The sequence below is a fragment of the Tasmannia lanceolata genome, unplaced genomic scaffold (genome assembly GCF_043159265.1).
Source record: "Tasmannia lanceolata isolate RefF3 unplaced genomic scaffold, GAP_Taslan_0.1 ptg000005l, whole genome shotgun sequence".
NCBI lineage: Eukaryota > Viridiplantae > Streptophyta > Magnoliopsida > Canellales > Winteraceae > Tasmannia > Tasmannia lanceolata.
In genome coordinates, this window is record NW_027518682.1 from 15,165,938 (window position 1) to 15,186,141 (window position 20,204).

At 38.3% G+C, this 20,204-nt stretch overlaps 1 protein-coding gene and 1 pseudogene across 4 annotated transcripts; both read left to right on the forward strand.

The window, feature by feature from the left end:
• Window positions 1-1,418: 1,418 nt before the first annotated feature.
• Window positions 1,419-14,104, forward strand: LOC143877654 (RNA-binding (RRM/RBD/RNP motifs) family protein). Of its 4 annotated transcripts, none has more exons than XR_013250693.1 (11): window positions 1,420-1,755; window positions 3,541-3,612; window positions 3,855-4,067; window positions 4,500-4,581; window positions 4,821-5,006; window positions 5,148-5,342; window positions 5,435-5,613; window positions 8,430-8,517; window positions 8,751-8,809; window positions 10,967-11,032; window positions 13,396-13,467. XR_013250693.1 is itself a non-coding variant. In XM_077379829.1 (11 exons), the coding sequence occupies exons 1-11, from the start codon at window positions 1,559-1,561 to the stop codon at window positions 13,477-13,479; spliced, it is 1,416 nt and encodes a 471-aa protein (XP_077235944.1). In that variant the 5' UTR covers window positions 1,424-1,558; the 3' UTR covers window positions 13,480-14,104. The 4 variants fall into 4 exon arrangements, 3 of the variants coding, with proteins under 3 accessions (XP_077235946.1, XP_077235945.1, XP_077235944.1); XM_077379829.1 differs by having other exon boundaries at window positions 1,424-1,755; window positions 5,435-5,608; window positions 13,396-14,104; XM_077379831.1 differs by lacking the exon at window positions 10,967-11,032 and having other exon boundaries at window positions 1,419-1,755; window positions 13,396-14,104.
• Window positions 14,105-16,114: 2,010 nt separating this feature from the next.
• LOC143877655 (pentatricopeptide repeat-containing protein At2g22410, mitochondrial pseudogene) lies at window positions 16,115-19,062 on the forward strand (annotated as a pseudogene).
• Window positions 19,063-20,204: the final 1,142 nt, after the last annotated feature.

Genomic DNA, 20,204 nt, shown 5'->3' on the forward strand with positions numbered 1-20,204 from the left:
GGGTGTCCCTTGTGATAAAAAGGGCGTAAATATCATTTCCCCTAACAGTGATAGTTGTTTTAGCATTTTTCGTCAAACTTAAAGGGTGATGGAATGTGGGCCCTGCTTGCTATAGGGCCCACTTCATAGCACCGTACTCCATCAAATCGTTTTTCTTTAATTAATTTGTTTGCTTTAATTTCCATTGCAGTTTGTCTCAATTGGTTGGAAGATAAAATTTACGAATTTTGTTTCATTCACTCCCTTTATTTTTATTTCACTTAAAATTGCATATTGTTTTTTCCTTGAGAAAAATCCAAGGTTTCAAAAATGTCCAGTTAATTTCTCCTACATTTTAACTCTACCTGATTTCAGCCAACTCTCGCTCCTGAATCCTAATTTTGTCGTTTTTTTTCCAAAGTGTTATATATGTTGTTGAGTAGAGAGCCCATGTGAAATCAAGAATGTGATTGAATTGAAACTCCAATGCAAAAAATCCAAGTAAGAGATGGAGAAACTTCTTATCACTCTCTAATCAAAATCAAGTGGTTATTAGAGATGACCCTTTTCTGCTTCAGAATTTTGCATGTGATGGAGAAACCTTGGACCCACTTCCTTTACTAATTAAGGGAGTTTTTACATGGTGCCCGACCGTCAAGTACCATCAAAATGGTACCCCCTTTATATTTGATCCAACAGCTGCCCACCTTTTTAAGACGTTGCTGTTGGATTAAATACCAAGGGTGGTACTTTTGAAGTACCACCTTCACCTGACTTGACAGTCGGGCATCAGATAATTAAGGACTTGTTATTTTTTAGATTTTAGTCCAAAACTGATTATTGTACTGAAAATTAGAGTCAATCGTGTCGACACTCGTGTCCGTGTTCACAAATCATAGCTTTTTTATCGAGAAAAAGACGAGCCATATAGGGGTTTTGCCTAGTCTACTCATAAGGTACCTAAGCTAAGGAATTATGTGATACCCCGGTAAAAAACATAATTTTCTCTTTGATCATGGTAAGAAATGGAAAAACGTGACGATCATTTTTTTATTTTTTATTTTTGGGGGGGGGGGGGGGGGGGGGGTGGTATGGGATCTGTCATAGGCGAGAAAATCACCCGATTGATCAACCATGCTTACCACTGGATCTCTGCCTATTATTATCAACAAACAGTTTTAATTTGGATTCAAAATCCAAAACGAACCAGGCCTAAGTCGATTAATATGGTGTGAAAAAACAATAGTCTAGTGCAATTCATTGATTGGACCCTATCGATGAACAGTATGCCCATTGTAATATTTTGGTCACCATGTGCCTTCCAAATTCCAATTAGAGCAAAAGGGTGGGCCCCATTACAAGATAATGTGGGCCCCATAGTACCTTGTTTTTAAAATTTCGCGTGCTGTTAAATTCGCCCCAAAGTATTTCCCCAATTTTTAGAGCAAAATCTAAAAAAATGAAAACCCTAACCCTAGGACCTGAGGCTTTTCAAGAGAGCAAGCTCCTACCCTACTTTCGTGAAAGTTGTAATTAGGGCTAATATCAGTCCTCGCACTTGAATAGTATAGATTCTTCAATGGCTGCTCCTTCTTCAGATTCTCAGAAACAGGGTTTTGTGTACCAGGGTTTCGGAGAACAGGCACCGAAACCACTCGAAGAATCGGTGGCAACCCTTTTGATTAGGCATCTTCCTGAAGCGATACCTCACGAAACTCTATCTCGCCTCTTCTCTCACTACGGTGCATCCTCGATCCGACCCTGTGCTGGTGGACGGTATGAAAATTCTAACTCTGAAATTATAAATTTGTAATGCTATTGATTTGGTATTTTTAGACATGGGAATGTTTGTTTTTATTGTTCTTAATGATGCTATATCCAACTCTGAGATTATAAATATGTGAATTTGTAACAATGTTGGTTTGGAATTTTGACATGGGAATGCTGGATTTTGGTCATGTAGGACTAAAAGTAGTTGATTTTGGTGTCTTATGGTTTTTGACAAAATTACAATGCCAAAGGTTGTGATTTTCATATGGGTGTCTTGAGTTGTTGCTCCCAATTCATTTTAAAGAGTTAAATTCCTCATTTCAATGTCTATCATACGAGTAGACTGTGATGAGTGACGACAATAGTAGGGTTTGAAGTTCAATATAGGTACCTAATCAATATGCCAAAAACCCCGACTGATGGAACTCGTTAGGCTAAGCCCTTAAACCACTTAGGATTGTAACATTCCACCACGCTCTGCAGCCCGATGTTCCTGGTGACCCATTCATTGATGGCTTTCACTTTGGTTGTTTCAAGTGGCTCTTTTCACAGGTCGCCCCTTCTATCAACAGCCCAACTCTGTGATGGGTCTCACATTGATTTTTTTTGGTAACCCTTGTTAAAGGTTGTTCCTTCTGTGCAGCGGCCCACTCCGTGATGACTTTCACTCAGTTTGCTCCAGTCATTGGTCGTCCCTTCCATGACTCAATCACGAGATGTTGTGTTGGCTCTTATACTAAATGATAGGTACCTAACTAATACGCCAAAGGCCCCAAGACTGACTGAACACGGTTAGTCTAAGCCCTTAGACCACTTAGGATCATAACAGATTGTTACTCGTAGTGAATTTTTGAGTAGCATTAGTGCCTTCTTTCATGCTTTATTCTTGATGTTTGAACCACTAATATAGTACCAAGCTTGACCCCGAACTTTGCCCTTCTATGAGGGTTACATGTTCCATAAACTGCAGTTAACAGCCATCTGAAACTACCCTTCTCCATGCTGAAAATCACCGAAACAGAAAACTCCCCCTGTTCAGGTCCTTTTTCAGGACAATGTTTTCAATGGTGTCTTTAACTCAAAAACTAAAATGGTGGTGAATTTAGAACTAATCTGCCATTTATTTGGTTTCATACAACTCTCTATAGTTCCGCTGCCTGTCTGAGTCTTCAATCTTTGTTTACTTCTTTTGCTGATGGATAAGCAGGAATCAAACATTTGGTCTGTAAGAAGAAGTAGAGATATAGATAGTCACAAAGTCAAGCTAAACATTGTAATACAATATGGGAAATTGGAGATGTTAAATACCAAAATTTCGGATTTCGGTTTGGACCGAAATTTAAAACTGAAACCGAAATTTAAACCGAAACCAAAATTGCCACCGAAATTTCCCTTTTGTCTGAGACCGAAAACCGAAATCGAAATTTCAATCCTTGTGCACGATTATGCGATTAGGAATTTGCATAGTGTACAATGGAGGAGAGATGAGCTTAATTTAAATATAATCAAAGGGTTATTACACCTGTTAAAGCCGAGAGTTATAGTCTTCGAGTTTCCCTTATATTAATGGAGTGAACTTGTAAACTTTACGGGAAGTTGGTCCACTAGTCACACTTTCTTTATCTATTGGAGAAACAGTAGGTTAAGGTCACTGGCTGTCCAACATGGCCTTTTGACCTCAGCATTGTGGCCCCTCATGTCCTAAATATTATCGCTTGACGCCACCTGTATTAATTGCTTGATTTATTCTGTTTGTATGTCCGACTTCTACTTTTTCTTGTTCCTGAGCAGGTTGAGGAATTGCTGCTTTGTGGATTTCAAGGATGAAGCTTTAGCTTCTCAAGCACAATCACAACTAAACAGGTGCTTATCTTTCTTGATGCCACAGCAGCGATTTTGTTTCGTATTTATTTGAGACGGGTTTTATGAAATTGCAGTTTCTTTGGACACCTTTTTTCCGAAGAGCTTCTAATTGTTAGGAAATGCGCCCTCAGTTCAAAACTAGCAGAATATGAATTATATCTTTAAAAAGCGTGGCATTGTAGTTTTAATATTTTTTCCTGTTAGTTCTGGTTGTTTTAAAAAAAAAATTTCTGTTATTTCAGGTTGAGATTCCTTGGGAAAGTTTTATCAGTAGAGAGAGCTGGCAGGGCAACATCATATAACAAGAATCAACAAGAAGGACAATTCAGGAAGGCCTCAACTTGTCCACTTGAGGCTCCAATTAGTGGAATTCTTATTAAGGGCGGCTCAGTACCAACTGGCGAACCTATCGCTTCAAGACTTGGTGTTGACTACCCGTTTCCTCCTCATCTTGAGTATGTGTCTCTTCTTTGTGATTATCGGTCCCTATAAAATAGTGCATATTCCTGTATACTCATTTTGCTTTGTTCTGGATTGACGATCAATTATGCTTTCTTCAAACTTCATAACTTCATCTATTACATATGGTTTAAATTATAAACTTGCAAGTTCGTGAAAACATGTTATTGAATTAATGGATTGTTTGAGTGTTTTCGAAGCGTTTTTCTGTATAATATGGGCAGCTCTTTTTGGCCCAACCCCAAAATGTGCTGTAACCTTGAGCGTGCGCTCGCACGCGTGCACACACACACACACACACACACACACACACACATATATATATATATAATATACCATACAGTACTGCCTTAAAATCAATATAAACTTTGTGTTCTGAAAAGTCTTCTCCTTGGTTTATTCAGTGCCGAATTTCTGCTTGTTTACAGGTATGCTTATCCACCTCCAGATGGAAATATACTGACCAACATTGTCAATGCTCTCATTGCTGTTCCTCGTTTCTATACTCAAGTTACGTAAGAATTTGCTTCTGCGCCATACAATTATTGTTTAGCATTTATTTTCATGTGCTTCATTTATTCACACAGTTATTTTTTTGATCGGTAAGCTGAGGTTAGGCAGGACCTCCACCAGATATATTAATATATATCTGGTTATTCACACACTTTTGATTAGACAGTTCAGTTTGTAAACTGTCAAAAAATTGAGCTTCCTGTTTTTAAAGTTCAAAAGCCTCACCTTATTCGCAGGTTTTACATTTGATGAACAAAATGAATATTCCGGCTCCATTCCGTATGGCATTGCCCACTCCACCTTTACCATCTTTAGTGCCTGCTCCACCTCCATCGCCGCCGCCGCCACCTCCACCTATAGCAGCAAAGCCTCACCCGGCAGATCTGTCTAGTGACGAGTCGGAATTGGAGTCTTCTGAAGAAGTATTCTGTTTCTTTTTTTTTCTTTTTTTACTTTTATCGAATTATCTTACTGTGCATATTAGGCATTAAAACTTTTCTTCTGGGTCACTGTCCTGTGACTGTAGCCATTATGCAACTGTTATTGGAATCGATATTTCCCAGGATGATGTTGATGGCAAAAAATACGCTGGAAGGGATTCAATAATATCAGTGCAAAGTCGAAAGCGTGCGAAAAGAGAAGCTATTGTAGGTCCTGCAGTTGATAAAGGCGTGGCACATGAAGCTGTTGGATTAAAGCCTGCTCCTTTGGTTCCAAAAGAGATCCCAATGATAAAAAAGAAAAATCCTGTTCTACAGGTTTTGTGTTCATTCTTGAATCTCGATTGTTAGTTGGTTCTGTTGTCTTTTTTTCATACTTTGGTAAGTTCCTTGTCTTGGTTTGTTTTCAGATCAAAATTGCTCCAAAGCCACCACAAAGTGGAGTGACAAATGACGACAGTACAATTAAAGAATCAAATGATCCAGCGAAGGAGAGTTTGGAGCTAAACGTGTATGCAACCCCACAAGAAATAGAGAGTGGGAAGTTGCCTCCGGAGGAAATCTTATCACTTCCGATGTTCAAGGTAATGTAAGGCTTCTGACCTGTAGACTGTAGTTGATAAAGTATAAGTTGATCTAGCAAATGGGATAAATAAAGGGCAAATGTAAGTTAAAACATTCTTGAATATATTTTTTACCTCCCCATTAGGCATTAGTTGTCTGCATATATCAAAGCAAACATAACATCTTTCTTTCTGACTTACTCGTTTATTCAGTGTGTAACACATTGTATTATTTTGTTCAAAACTGGCACAGTGTTATGTCTTGGCCGGTTTTAATTCTGTGAGCATTGGGGTTCTTTCTTTCTGACTTAATCTTTTATTTAGTATGTAGCACATTTTTTTTGAATGGTGTATGTAGCACATTGTATTGTTTTGTTCAAAACTGGCACAATGTTTTGTTTTGGCTAATTTAATTCTGTGAGCATTTAGCTGAGAACTTAGAAGTATTAATTCAATTGTTCATTTTATATCCATTCATCTATAGGGTTGAGGAGGACATGCCAACAAGAGACCAAAACAATAGAATTTTTTAAATAATTCTGGTCGTACGGCCAAATATGGAACTGTATAGATACCATGAATGACTTATATCCCTAATCATAGAGCCACTCTAAACAGTAAATATGTACAAAAATTTATAGTACTTCCCTATCCAAACATATAATCAACATCTCTCGTCAAACTCTACCTTGTATCAATGAGAGATTGTAAACCAACAGTTGATGCTGTGTAGAAGTAATGTCTTCATAAAGAAGCTGGTTATCTGCTGATCTGTGGAAATATGTGGAAGAGAAATGTTGCCATGTTGTTTGAGTTATGAATCATAACAAAGTGACAATTGACTTAAATGTGTTTGCTTTGCTGATAAGGAAGTGGTTGGTGCCAATCTAAATTGGACTCACACTATCTGAAAAAAGTACTGCATCAAGTAACTTCGAGTGCAGCCTCATATCCCTAAGAAGTGCTTGTAGCCATGATTTTAAATTTTCACCAAAACCGACATGAGACGATCGAAATGTTTCTATTTCCATTCTCACCGAAATGCATACTGAAACTGAAACACATAGCGAAATCAAAATCGTAAGTGTATTAGTAATATATTATATAAGTATGTGTTGCATAATTATATTTATATGAATTGCACGTGATCTGTGGTTTATGTATTATGTATAAATAGTTTTATCAATTACTTGTGAAATGTGTTATGTACTGAAGAATCAAACCTGCACGACAACACGTCACTAGGTGTTTAATGTTGTTAAACCATTAGGTATAGCTATCTTGCTTATGTGATGGTTTCTAATTGTGCATTTGTGCATATTCTAGTATTTCCTGAATTTTCATCTTAAAATTCTATAATTTGCATATGTTTCCATACGTTTCCAGGAAATTACAGGATTTCCATTGAAATTTCCAATCAAGATCGAAATGTTTCTGTTTCTGTGGCGACTAAAACCGAAACCGAAACTGAAATTTAAAACCTTGCCTGTAGCTAGGCATTCTCAGTATCTTATTTCTCACTCATTCAAGAGACTAAGAATGTGCCAAAATTCATGCTTAGCCGTAAGTCGATCTTCGAGTGTCAATGCATTTATGCACAGGACCCAATCTATGTCAGCGTTGGTAGTTTGCTGACAAGATACCTCTGATACTGCCGGTGAGAATGCTGCTATTCGTGAAGAATTTGGAGGTTACAGATGGGAGGAGACTAGAAGGAATTGATTTGAAAATGTGAAAAGTGAGGCAAGGCAAGTGGATGTTTTGGAAAGATGGGAAATGGTACTTTTTAAGTTTGGTTGTAGTTTGCTTGGGAATCCAGGATCATTGGGAGCAGGGGGTTCAATTAGAGATCATGAACCGGTGTTAGCTTTTTTCTTCACTTCTTGTCCGGCCCGTTGGGGATTGAAGAATTAATGGACATTGAAGCTCATTTGGGATCAAGGCTTTCCCCAATCATCTCATTGTTCAGGTAACTGAAGGAACCGCAATCCGATGGATGTGCACCTCAAGTTTCCATAGGAATTGGTTGATGATACCTTTTTGAGGAGAAAGTTGATTGATGTAGGAAAGAGGGGGGGAAGGGGAAGGTGTTTTTTCCCCCTCTTTTTCCTTTTGTGTGTGTGTGTTGGGGGAGAGGGGGGCAGTTGATGTCTTTTCAATTCAGGAATGCTGTTTTTGTTTGCACTTTTGCCTTTTCTCGTATTTTTCGTTCCTATGTTGATAAGCACACAAAAAAATTCTTAGATCATTGGTAACAAAATTATAAGACTTTAGCGCTACATTTCACCTCATGACTGGGAGGCTTTCTATGTAATAATGCCTTCTCCCTTTCATTTCCATTATATGAAATGTTGAAGTAGGGTTCATAGCAGCTACTGTTCATCCTGCTAGGTTTTTTCACTAAAAGTGAGCGTAAGTTATCTTAGGAACTGTTTTGGCATTCATTTTAGAGAAATAAATTACCAGAACTTCAAGTCATTTTACCACCCCATGGTACTACTTGATGACCGATATGTACTTTTGTTTATTTGGTTACTGTCCTATGCTAGCAGCCACTGTCTAGGTTGGTAGCGTGGCGGTTGCACCTTCTTCCTCTATGTCTTGGACATCATGGTCACTTGTAGATGGAGGACTTCTTGCAATGAAATCCTTTAATTAAATCTCATTTCAAGTTTTGATCTTTGATCCTGATATGCAATGTCAGTAAACTTGGATGTTATCATTGTTTTGTCTTAAATGAACTTCATCTTAAGAGTTTTACTAAATCAATTGTCACAGATAATGGTAAAGAATATGGATGATGAATGATTAGTATAAAAGCCTCCACTTTCTATTTTTGCAGAATTATACTGCTGGAGATCCGGCTACTGTGCTGTACATCAAGAACTTGGCAAAAGATGTGGTTGTTGATGATTTCTACTTCATATTTGGTAAGTGGTCATTGCAACCCAAATTCCATTTCTTTTTTATGGGTTCCAAATTCCTTTTTTTTTTTTTTTTGAAAGGTGCCAAATTCCTAATTGTCCAGTGAAAAGTTAAGATTTCCAAGCAGAATAATGTAATCCCTTTGATCTAATGAAGCTTTACTTTCAATGACTGCTAATCTTTTGCTTTCATAGCAAGGCTTTTTGAGTCATGTTCTGATGCTAGCGTCCCCATGCAGGATCACTTTTTGGTAGTATTGAGGGAGCTCAATCTGGGCTAAATGTAAAGTTAATGCAGGTGAGATCCGTATAATTCATTGTTGCTCATCTTTCATTTTTTGTTCATTGAATTTCTGCTTTTATATTTTGAAAACCGCTTAAAATTATATCTTGAAAATCCATTACCGTGGTCTGAATGTTATGTTAATGGCTTAATGCACGTGAGACATATGCTGATGGTGATCTATTTGTCAAAGATTTTTTTGTGTGTGCATATATAACCTCTGTATTTATGTATTGAAATTCCCTGAAAACTTTAATTTGAAATTCCATAGCTGTTTATCGTTGGGTTAACCTACCTAGGTGACTTCTCCCCCATAACTTTTTTTTTCTTCTATCACTAACACAGTTGTGTTTTTTTTGTTTTGTTTTGAGTGATAACAGTAGATAATTTTTTCAAAAATGTAAAAATAAGGCATTGACAGTAATATATTCTTGGTTAAATTAAAAGAGGTACATCAACCCATATAGACAAAAGTAGAGATGAGACCAGCTGCCCCTTCTAAACACTAAAATACATAAAGATTAATACCGCACCAACTCATGGGGTTTATTCCCAATAATAAGGCACACACACTCCCTTCTCCCTCTTACGCAAGGTACTCCACTAAGTTATTTGCTGAGCTCGAAGTATTTTTAAAAAGATGGGTCTGATTCTCTGCTCAAATCCAGTACTTCTATGATAAAACCAGCACATCTCCTAGGCCCTGAATAGATGGCCTTCTTTTTTTGTTTTTCCCCCCCAATATTCTGTGCAAGCCCAGAACTTGTGATTGTGTTACACACAATTGAGATATCTGATTTATGTCCCAAAAAATATCTGAAATAAAATTACGGCGATGATATTTTCACTCCGCCTGCATTACTTGCATGCTCCCCTTATAACGTGATTTGACGAGAAAAGTGGGCAACTTTAACGATTTTTGACGTCAAATCACGTTATAAGGGGAGCGTGCGCGTAATGCAGGGGGAGTGAAAATATCATTTCCCTAAAATTATCAACATAGAAACAAAAAAAAAAAACATAATAGAAAATGCTTACACAGTTTCAATATTCACTCTCGTCAATTTATGTGATTTATGTTTCATTATTATGTTACTCAGAAATTTAATTCAGTTTAAAGTTTCAATTTTGTTTATAAATATGTTATTTGATAATAATGCTCTTTTCTTCATTCTTATAAATGTATATGTGAAGGTGGTTTATGCGCTTCTCTAATGTGAATTTAAAGAAGTGTGCAAATGTAAACTTTTCATTTTAGTGGTTTCTGTGCTGTGTCGAGTCAGTGTTGCAAAGTTTTGTCGCACTATAATATGCAGATGCTTCAAATGTGTGTTATACCCATGAATGACACTTCATTTTTTTCTTTAAATGATTTAATTTCAGTACCTATGTAACAGAGGTTGATAATTTCTTTTCTCATAGGGTGTGGGAGAGTGATGTGCCCAGTATGAACAAACATAACTTTCCTGTAGTTCGTTATACCAATCAATCGATTGGGCCAGAATTGACAGAAACCTACATTTGTCAAATAATTGGAATGAAGTCCAAAGGAATTCTCAAAATCGATCGTAACATCCTCATAACTACTAGGGGGGTCTATGAATTTTGACTGTTTTGTGCTAGAACTTCTGTTTTTTGCTTTTTTATTGTTATTTTTGTCATTCGGAAGGATAGAATAATCGAGGACCTAGTATCGTTGTACAGAAATGCATCCTCAGCGTAAGGGAAAATTGCCCATAGGCCCTAACTTTATAGTCTCATCTTAGGCAATCTTCAATATAATGTCCCTGCAGTTGTAGTGAGTTATTAAAATGTATATGGCTACATGCACTTTATTTGACATCTCTAACCATTATGGGAATGCACCGAATGTTCTAAGGTCACCCAGAGTTTGTTGAACCCAGTGCTCCACTCTCTCTTCTTAGCTTGCAATTGTTTTGCCTAATCTTACATCGATAAGTCATATTCTTTTGGTGGTTAGTTGCGGTGGAAAATATTGCTCAACAATTATGCATACACTTAAGAACTATATATGTGCAAAACAATGGTTGCTTTGGTGGAATGCTCTTTCAAGATTATAACAAGGGTGCTTCCTGATGAGCTGATGCAAATACAGTAGGAGTGTTATTTTGCTTTTTTCACGTCAAATTTATGGAACCTTTGGACTTTCAGGAGGGACGAATGAGGGGACAAGCATTTGTGACGTTTCCATCAGTTGATCTTGCTCATCATGCTTTGGTATGTGATCTACAAAATATGATTTGGATTTAATGCTGGATCATTTTATCTGTAGATTGTAAAACTGCACATCTCCCATGGCTCCTCCATCATGTTTTTTTGTATGTTAGTATGAAGGACAAGAATTTAAAACTTGATTTAGGTCTTGAAAACCATGTCAACTTAACTTAATCGTAACTTTAATTGAATTCAAGCGTTTTCTTCTTTGTTTTTTCTAAGAAGAGCTTATTGTAGAAAATCCGAGAAGTACTTCTCAACACGGATCGAACACGATGTGCAACAAAATACCAAAAGAATGATGCAGAGAAACATAATCACACAAGAAACACAAGATTTTACATGGTTCGGCACTGCCTACGTCTACGGGGAGAGATTTTCACTATTTCAGTCTAGGGTTACAAAGTCTCTTCTTCTTGGCCAAGAAAACACAAAAGAATAAAAACCTGATCCCGCAACCCTAACACGTGGCTTATATATCAACGCCACTCAATGGAGAAATTTACCGAAATACCCTTAAGAGAAACCCACTACATGGAGAAATTTACGGAAATACCCATTGACTAGCGTGTGCGTCGCGCACATTATTCCGTCAGGGTCCTGTTTAAATGCCACAATACAAGACATCTGCACAACACTTACATTGAGAAGAAGGGATTATAAATGCTTAATTTCCTCTCTTCCCTGTGAGAAACAGAGAAGGAATGATTTTGAAAAGACTTTCTTGCACTCCATTTACCACTTTTATCACCCTTAGGTAAGTTGATTAGTCGGGGGAGAAAAAGAGGACTTCTTGTTCAGTGAGCTGTTACTTTTGACGATAAGTCCTATCAAGCTGACTTGCAAAAGTTTGCTTCCATGTAAGTACAAAATAATCTTAGGAGGACTAGTAACCGCATTTTCATTCAATGCGACGTGACTCATGGGGTTTGGGTTTGGATCCTTAGATAGTTTGGAATCTTATGGACCTTCTTGCCCTACTTTAAGCTTCTCTTGAAGATTGGTATTGTGTGCACCTTGGCGAGAAAGGGCACATCCTTTGGCATTTTGTACCATTTGCGGTGGCTTGGGTCATTTGGGCATAAAGAAATAGCATGGTTTTAAATTGTCACCAAAGCCAACACGAAATGATCAAAATGTTTTTTGTTTCCATCCCCAATAAAACTCGTATCGAAAACAAAATGCATACTGAAACCAAAACCATAAGTCCACGTTTGGATACCCACAAGATTTAGATTTGGATTTCTCACATTTGCAGTTGAGGTTTGGAACTGGATCAGATCCTTAGATTTCCAAATCAGCTACAACAGTGAAAAAAATCCGATTTTCTATCTGTTCTGCAACACATTATTTGGGAATCAATATTTGTGGCAAACCATAGTTTCAAAACTCTCCCATGTCATCATGGACTGCCTCAAGTCAGCTTCCTTTTACCTTGGCCGCATTCTTGTCCGAGTCGGCATTTTGCCGTTCAAAGTCAATCAAAACTGATTTGACTCTACAGAGTTATGAGCGCGTTAACCGATTAATCTGCCGCGTCAACCAAGTACTCGTCCGTATCGTGCCGAGTGAACTAGGATTTGCTCTCTGTTTTGAAACACTGTGCGCGGCAATGCATGATCCAATGTGCTGCTTCTTAGTTTCATTTGATTTGGCCATCTCATCTCCCTTTTTTTTCCCTTGTTTTTTCCCTATTTTGATAAGACTCTCTCTCTCTCTCTCTCTCTCTCTCTCTCTCTCTCTCTAAATACTAAGTATATTACACATTTATAATACAATATGGAACCTAGTGTCATACTTTGGAGGCCATGAAGTTATCTTAGATGATGCAATGGCTGATTTAACTGTCACTGATAATGAACTCGCCCACATAGTTATTATTTTTTCTAGGATGAACCAATGCATTGTTTCATGTTTCTTTCTTTCTTCTTTCTTTTTTTCTTTTTTTTTGGGGGGGAGAGGGGGGTCATCACTCATCACATCTCCTTTTTCCGTAGCTTTTCCCATTTTGATAGTATTACACATTTATCTTACAATATAGAACCTAGAGGGATACTTTGGAGGCCATGAGGATATCTTGGATGATGCAAAGGCTGATTTTACTGTCATTTAACAAAATTAGTAATTTTTCCGGGATGACCAATGCAGGCCTGATTTCTTAATAATGAGAAAAATATCCCTCGAGTTTTTGAGGTTGCTGAACAATTTGTGGTTTCTAACCATTGATGAACTTATTTCTGTCGTTATCAATCTGTAACTTGCTTTCTCTCCGTTCCTTAATCTCTATTCTGTACCTTTTGTATTTGCATTGACACAATAATGAGCCCTTGACTTGTTTTATAGTTAATTGCAATTATTGGTTGCAGAATCTAGTGAATGGGTATGTTTTCAAAGGTAAACCAATGATCATTCAGTTTGGCCGTAACCCTGCCACGGGTAAAGCAAGCTAAAGTGACTCACTAGAAGAGGAGAATCCTTCATATCTTAAGGCAGCTCAGTTGCTTTTATGGTGCTCCACATAGCGCTTATCATGGAAATTCTCTACATGTTCAAGCCATGTTCAAGTCTGTGTCCTGAAACAAGGTGTTGAGGCAATTCTTTGGGACCATACACGACAGTGGCTTGGCTATATATGCTGTATAGAGGATGCACAGTGGTTTGTAAGCAAGCCATGAGAATGTTGGAGATACAACAAGGTTGTTCTTAATCGCAATGTTTGCCTCGGTGATGACATCATCAATAGTGAAGCTTAACCATGGGCTGGACAAGAAGTGAACCTTTGATCACTTCAACTTAGTGTCAATGATATGAAACAACTCCCTCCTCGTTATTGCAGGTATCTATCGTTCAATGAAAATTGGTAATGCTGGAAAATTGAAAGAAATTGTCTAGCAACTTTTTTGTTATCATCCTTTTAGATCATTGGCAGATTGAAATTCTTGGCTGACTTCTGTTGTAGGGGTTGACCTTTTTGTTTGTAAGTTTTTACTCTTGAGATCCAATTGTTCAAGCCATGTTCAAATCCGTTGTAGGGGTTGAGCTTTTTGTTTGTAATTTTTTACTCTTGAGATCCAATTCTTCTTTTCATGCTAATCCTACATAAATTCTTTACACTCACCACTAACTCTGTCAGAAAGCATACTCATATATACATTGATAAGGGCCTCTCTCTATTGGGCTTTCCCTCTCCCTTTAATAAGAAATGGTATGTTTTAAAAAAGGCATACCTAGAGAACTATCACTAATTAGTAATTTGTCGCCCATTAGAAATGTGAGTTCTTGTTGGCTAAACCAGAAAGAGATATCTACTCTTTAATAAAGATCCATATTGAAGATGCAGGAAATGGCAGGCAAGAAGAAAGATGGTGTGGTGCAGGGTGTGATCTTGAGAGAAGCTTGAGTGGCTCTCAAAGAACGTAAGCTTATTTTTCTTTCTCAGTTTTCTCCTCTATAAGTAGAAATTATGGAGGTATTTGTTTCCTGCAAAGTAATGATCTTTGTGGATACATGTTGCCTGTTGAACCAAAGCTGGAATGGGCAGATTGACATCCATGGTTTTTTGTTGAACATAGTAATGGGTTTTGTTCTGCCCCTTTTGTGCCTTGTGTAAGGCCTTGTTATGTTCCTTTTTGTTAGATTTTGGTAAAGGATGCACGGCCTTGATTCCTTGACCTTTTTCAAATCATGGCCCACCACCCAGAGAGTACACATGTATGGATGGTCATTGGTAATTTTCCGATCATCTCACCCTGATTGGATGATCCTAATACTTGTGATCAGGCCTTTGATCAAAATCGTGGTTTAGCAAATGGGCACATCGCATCCATTCATCATCTGAACAAGAAGTTGCCTGATGGTTGTTCTGATCAGATCCTAGGCTGTCAAATCATCTAATGTGGATGTCTTTTATATGTGATGAGGCCTACCATCTTTTGAATTCAGTGTCACAACACTTACAAATCGAGAAGGTGGGCCCCAGGATTGATGATGATCTTGTTAGCCTTCATAACCCGAAAATTTCCCATAGGATCCTAGCCATCCAATGATAGTAACAATTAGATGTCTATCCATTGTTTTGGGCAGATTAGCATTCCGATCGACTGCTTTCAAGTGGAGATTAAATAAAGAGAGGAATGCTGTTATAAAATCAAGGAAGTGTGGATATCATTTCTCCTTTTATCCTATTTTACGTATATTTTAATTTTTCATAATAATTCATGAATAATGGCTGATTAATATTTCAGATGACCAACAAAAAACCTGAAACACTTGGTTGAATCCTCCCTCACACTATTACTTAATGGCGCATCATTTTTTGGGTAGGTAAGCTACGATTGAACCAACGACCTCTAGGTTGACATACAACGCCTTAACCATTGAGCTATAAGCCCAACCCTAAGGCCCTGTTGGTTTTAGATTATGACAACCGATTGTGGAGTCCCCGATCGATTGGAAATTGCATTAAATTTCAGTCCAATAATAGGTATGGGACTCCACAATCAGTTGCCATAATCTAAAACAAACAGGCCCTAAATATGGCACTTCATTCATGTCAAACTCTCAACTCAACTCAACCCTAAATATGGCACATCTTTAATGCCAACATTCTAAAAGTAAAATAAGGGCCCGTTTGGATGCCGAGAAGAAGGGTCCGTTTGGATGCCGAGAAGATTTTGATTTGGATTTCTCACATTTGTTTTGTGTGGTGATTTGGATCCGGATCAAATCCTGACGGTGAAAAAAATCAGATTTCCAAATATGCTGTGGAAATAAGAAATTGGAAATCCACATATCTGGCAGTTTCCTTCACCCTCTTTGCTAGTCAACCTCTCCCCTCCACTAGTAAGTACCCCCTTCCCTTTCCCTCAACATGAGCTGGCGGATCTATTCATTTTGTATACAAAACTCAATTCCAAATCCAAATACAATATATGAGGTATCCAAACGGCCCCTAAGTATAGGTAAAAAAAAAAACAAAGCCCGACTGGACCCAAGAAAGTATCCGATAGGGTCGAATTTACGAATAACTGAGCGTAAAAACACTCTTTAGTCTTACTCAACTGTAAAAATGAGCGTAAAAACACTCTTTAGTCTTACTCAACTGTCATGGAGCCCGAAGGACAAATAGCCTCTATAAATCCGGATTTCAGAAACGGTCTCATTTTCTTTGACAATGGCAAAGTTTCCTCATGAAATCAAAACCCATTTCTTATCTCCGCAGAATCTCCTCTCCGATCATATAAATGCGACAACCTGCAAAAAATTGACCCTCCATGGAAGCTATCAAGAAGCTCCACGCCCGCCTCATTGTAAAGGGATTACAGAGAGACCCATCTTCCATGGCAGAGGTTCTAATTCCCTACGCTCTCACGGCTAACAATTTAGACCACGCAGGTCTCGTTTTCGATCAGATAAAAAAGCCCACTAAGTTTATTTGGAATTCGATGGTCAGGGGATTTGCACAGAGCGATCGACCCAAAGAAGCCTTCTTTTTCTATAACCGAATGCACGAAAGGGGCTTCGTGCAAAATCATCTGACCTTCATTTTCATACTTAAGGCCTGCGCACGAATTCAGGAGATAAGAGAAGGAAGGAAGGTTCATTTGCACATTTTGAAACTAGGGTTTGGATCCCATGTCTTTGTTTCGAACGCCTTGATTTATATGTATGGGTCGTGTAGTAGTTTGGAGTGCGCACGGAAAGTGTTTGATGAAATGCCTGTGAGAGATTTGGTGTCTTGGAACTCTTTGATTTGTGGGTATAGCCAAAACAATAGGTTAAGGGAGGTTTTGGGTCTTTTTGAGGCAATGCAGGCGGAGAATGTGAAGGCCGACAAGGTGACTATGATGAAGGTGGTTTTGGCTTGTACCCAGTTGGGAGATTGGGGAATGGCAGATTCAATGGTTAGGTATATTGAAGAGAATCGTGTGAAAGTGGATGTGTACTTGGGCAATACTTTGATTGATCTCTATGGACGGCGTGGATTGGTAGAATTAGCAAGGAGGGTGTTTGATGAAATGCGTGATAGAAATATAGTCTCTTGGAATGCCATGATCATGGCGTGTGCAAAAGCGGGAGATTTAGTGCCTGCGAGGAAACTGTTTGATGATATGCCAGAGAGGGATGTGATTTCATGGACCTCTGTAATAGCTGGGTACTCCCAGGCAAGACAATTTTCCGATGCATTGAGTTTTTTCCATGAGATGATGGTTGCGAAAGTAAAACCTGACGAGATAACGGTAGCTAGTGTGCTTTCCGCTTGTGCTCATTTGGGGGCGCTTGATATAGGAAAGAAGGTTCATGATTACATTGATGAGAACAATATTAAAGCAGATATCTATGTTGGAAATTCTCTGATAGACATGTACTGTAAGTGTGGATGTATTAAGAAGGCATTGGAAGTGTTTGGCAAGATGAAGGACAAGGATACTGTATCGTGGACTTCTGTCATATCGGGATTGGCTGTGAATGGTTATGCCAACAAAGCATTAGAGTTCTTCTCTAGAATGTTGAGTGAGGGTGTTCGGCCAAGCAGTGTGACCTTTCTCAGTGTCTTGCTTGCTTGTAGTCATGGCGGATTGGTTAACAGAGGACTAGACTATTTCAAAAGCATGATAGAAGTTCATCAACTAGAGCCACATATGAAGCATTTCGGGTGTTTGGTTGACCTTCTTAGCCGCTCTGGCAATCTGGATATGGCATATGAACTCATCACAAAAATGCCGGTAAACCCAGATCCTGTGATTTGGAGGACATTGCTTAGTGCTTGTAAGGTTCATGGCAATGTGGGTCTGGCCGAGATTGCCACAAACAAGCTTCTTGAGTTAGACCCTAGTAATAGCGGAAATTATGTACTCTTATCAAGTACGTATGCAGGTGCAGATAGATGGGATGATGCAATGAAGGTGAGGGAAATGATGGAGGAAAGTAACGTGCAGAAGGCACCTGGGTATAGCACCATCGAAGTTACTGGCGCAGTAAATGAATTCCGCTGTAAATGGGCTTTGCGTACAAGCAAAGCACCAGACTTCAGTGGGCTGATTCACCAGCCTTCTTCCTCTTTTCCCCCACATACAATTTACTGATAGGAAACCGATCAAAAGATTGATCGCTATTCACTCTTGGAAAGAATCTGCATAACATGAGTAGCACTTCTTGAGCATTTATCTTACTGATGGGTGTCACAAATTCCAGTGTCACCCATCTTTCTTTTCATTCCTTGGAGAGCACCAATCAAATGCTTGCATTCAATAGAGGCTCATGACTCTGCCTTTGCCCGTGATTAACTGATTGAAAGATCTTCATCACCTACTTAGCTAGACCAATTTTCCTATGGATCAGATTGGTAGTAATATGAGGTTTCAACATAATGACATTGCATTGATTGGAATGGTCTAGATAATGTTCCAGGAGCTGGTAAAGAAGAATTTTCTGTAGGAATCCATTCGATTTTCATAGACAGCTTGAGTCATATTCTTATAGTCAAGTTATTGCATCTATAACTAGCCCAGGTTTAGGTGGGTAGCCTGGCAAACAGGGACTAGACTTGAGATGGGCAATTTGCACTGGATTTTCTTGGATTGGGTAGTTGAAGTTGTAAGAAACGGATCATGTGAAATTTTTTGGGTTGCTCCTGGCTGCAGAAAACAATGAGATATCCGAGGTTATCACTTCTCATTATCTAACTTCAGATAAATAAAGTTCACAGGCACAGCTGAGAAATGGACGAAGGAATCTGTGGCAGGAACTGAGAAAGTTCAACCTTTTTGGATGTGGAAAAACAACCACTTATCCCAACTGTTGATGATTGTATGGGCTTGAGTTAGTTTCAGCTTCCATCTCGCCACATCTTAGTCTAGAATTTACTGAATTTGTTGGTCAGGAATTCAACAGTGTAAGGTGAATAGAATTAAAGGCGCAACACAGATTACTTCCCGTATTTTTATGTTAAAATTCTTAATTCAGATCTCTACGTTCCTTTTTTATGTACATCCTGATTGATTGATCATTAGACTTTGTTGTCTATTTGGTTTTTTTTTCTTTCCCATTTTATTTTTATCGAGGCAGCATTATGTATAGATAAATTTAGGGAAGTGATAAATCCGCCCCTTCTGATTACTTGGCACGCCCTGCAGCAGTGTATCAATGACTGGAGAGGGGCTGATTGCTACTTAAGCTGCTGCTGTGAGCAGGGGCGGAGCCACGTATGTAATAAGGGGGCAGCTGCGCCCCATGAGTTGCAAAAGAAAAAACCTAAATAAAGTACATGTTTTAAAAGTTTTGGAAAAGCTTTTCTATGCTTTTCTAGAAAACATCAGTTGAAAAGTAGCAAAATATAAAAAATAAAGTAGGGCAATGTTACTTTTAGTGAATCATGAGATTGGTTCACTGCACGAGGATAAATTCTCCACTTTTGACGTTTTCCTTTACCTTTGAAACTAAAAGGAAAATGTCAAGGACTCAAGGGGGGTGATTTTATCCATTAAGGGGGGAAATTGGGAAAATATCACTACGCTAAAGTAAATCCTAACTTGAAATTCACACTAAAAAATAGAGTTTTTATTTCCTTTATCTGAAACTACTCGCACCTCCCCACTCCCATGGTCCCACCGTCCCAACTCGGCAACTCTCAAGCCGTTCGATTCAACTTCACCCCTCCCACTCTCATCTAAGAAGTAGAGAACAACAAGAAAAAGAAGAATAAGGAGGAGGAGGAGGTAAGGGTTGATTTTTTTTTCTTTTTTCTTTTCTTTTTCGTATTTCTGAAGACTAAAGCATTTGATTGATGAGATTTGCCCTAGATATTTATGATAAAACTCGAGAAATTTACGGAATCGCATGGCATATCAATGGAAGACTGATAATTTGATTACTTACATTGAAAATGATATATTTTGTAGCAATGATAATGAAACAATCATGCATTGCTTTCAGAACATGATCGACTCGTCGAGGACAACTGTAGTGAGTTTTTCATTAACAATGTAATTATTTTTGGATTAAATATATTATCTTATTTTGCCCATCCCCGCTTATGTATAAATCCTGGCTCCGCCACTGGATGTGCGTCCCCAGTATTCAAAAGGGGCGGATATATCACTACCCTAAATTTAGTGTGGGTGGTAGGTGATATACATATATTTGGTATGAGGAAAGTGTTCCTGCGCAGCTGCCA